Genomic DNA, 1,886 nt, shown 5'->3' on the forward strand with positions numbered 1-1,886 from the left:
TGCGTCGAGGGTGCACCACCACGCGCCCCACCGCATCCTCGACCTCGTGCCGAGAAGAAGTTATTTAGCTCGGGCCGATGGGCCCAGCTGATGTCGAGGATCTGCTCGACCTCAGTGGTGCGCTTATCAGCGTCTTGCCATGTGGTGAAAGTCTCGAGCTCGATCTTTCGGTATACGCGGGAGGGGATGCCGCTCAGGTACTTGTCGCGTAGCTCCAGGTCCCCATACCCAGAGCGGTCCGCCGGACCCTTGAACAGCGCGGAGAATTCCGCAGCGGTGCGTTTTTCACGGACCGACTTGTCCGCGCAGAGCTTCGCCAGCTCTACTTGTGCTGCCGCCTCGTCGTCGAGATTTCCGAAGCGGGCCTTGAAGGCGGCGGCAAAGGCCGCTTCGTTTGCGAACGGGGTCGTAGCCCCTTGCACCCCTATCTGCACTGATACGAGCTGGGCGAAGTAGGGGGTGGCCCAGGCGCGGGCATCACCGTCGAGCAGGCTTAGTGCAACCTGGACTTTGAGCTCGATGGTGGTCAACGACGTGTTGACCATCCAGTAGATGCGCAGCTGCGACAAGAACCTGTCGCAATCGATGATGGTTTTGCCATCGTATCGGAGTGGGAGTAGGAGTTTTAACGTCTCCTTGTCGAGGGCGGCTGCGGGGGACGACATTATCGGCGTCGGGGGGGACGGAGGACGCTGCGGGGGCGGAGGCGGCTGTGGTGGCCTTCCGCTGGCCGAACTTCGGGAGGAGCGAGTGCTCGAGCGGCCTCTCGGCGGAGTCGGCGGTGAAGGCGCCGGAGGAAGTTCGGCAGAGGGGTTACGTACGTCAGGGACTGCTGACGCGGAGGTGAGCGCTGTCGGCGAGGCGGGCCGAGCAGGATCCGCGGACTCGGACTCTGAGACTCCTTCTTCACTGTTACCCTCCTCAGGCTCAAGCTCTGGCGCAGGGTCTGGAGGGAGATCTCCTCGAGTTTGACTGGACTCGGCGACAGTTTGGGGAAGGCGGGAGGTAGGGGAGACAGGGCGAGAGTACCGCGAGGCAGATCGAGATGCGAGGGTGCTTCGGGGTCCGAGCGGGTGTTGCGCTCGTCGGATCGCCTTATAACGAGGGTAATCTTCCTCGATCGATCGGGGTGTCCGATTTGGGCACGGCTGCTGCTCGCAACGATAGAGGATAGTCTCAGGGCCATCTGGGATGTAGACGTCGATGAGGTCCTGAGAGTCGAATGCGTGGATCTGGCCTTGGCAGGCAGCCACGATGGATGGGGGGAGGACGGGAAGGTGCGCGTACTACGAAAGGCCGTGGTAAACTAGCTTACACCTACGGCGCCCGAGAAGACACTAGGGTTCGCAGTTCACGTGGGGCCCAGTACTGCTTTTGACTATTATGCAGCAGGAACCTAGTCCACGCGTCCGTGAGGACAAGTACTGCCCACTGAAGTGCAGGTACTGAAGAGTTCGTTCCCTAAGTGGTGGCGATGTATGTACGCTATCTACGTATCGTAATGTACCGTAGGGGTGCGCACCACCCGACCTGTGGGAAAGGAAAGTGAATTTAAGGGGTCCCGAGGGGACGCCGGCAGCTTGGGGAGTTTCGACCTAATGTCGCGACTTGAGGTCAAGCGACTAGAGAAAACTTGAAAGGCTGGGGGCATCCGACTAGATCTTACCGAAGCGATGGTGAGCAGTGCTCAAACCTAAGGCTAGGGACAAGAAAATGTATTAGTGAGTAAGTAAGAAGATGATACAAAGGGAGGCTTACTGACCTAGGGACAAGAGGTCGAAACTGAGGTCCCTAGGGCAGCAGAGGCCGGCTTATATGCATGGGGAGATAAGGGCAGGCTGTGCACGCTGGTCCGTGCGCAGCTGGTCCGTGCGCAGCATGCCGAC

The 1,886-nt window shown here is 60.0% G+C and overlaps 1 protein-coding gene across 1 annotated transcript; it reads left to right on the forward strand.

The window, feature by feature from the left end:
* Positions 1 to 654: 654 nt before the first annotated feature.
* POSPLADRAFT_1099995 (hypothetical protein) lies at positions 655 to 1,549 on the forward strand (the record flags this gene model as incomplete). The annotated part of the gene is made up of 4 exons (XM_024483191.1): positions 655 to 750; positions 933 to 1,277; positions 1,393 to 1,442; positions 1,513 to 1,549. Coding segments are annotated over 4 exons (528 nt in total), but the record flags the coding sequence as incomplete, so codon positions are not given.
* Between the last annotated feature and the right edge of the window lie 337 nt (positions 1,550 to 1,886).

The sequence above is a fragment of the Postia placenta genome, assembly GCF_002117355.1.
Source record: "Postia placenta MAD-698-R-SB12 unplaced genomic scaffold POSPLAscaffold_473, whole genome shotgun sequence".
NCBI lineage: Eukaryota > Fungi > Basidiomycota > Agaricomycetes > Polyporales > Adustoporiaceae > Rhodonia > Rhodonia placenta.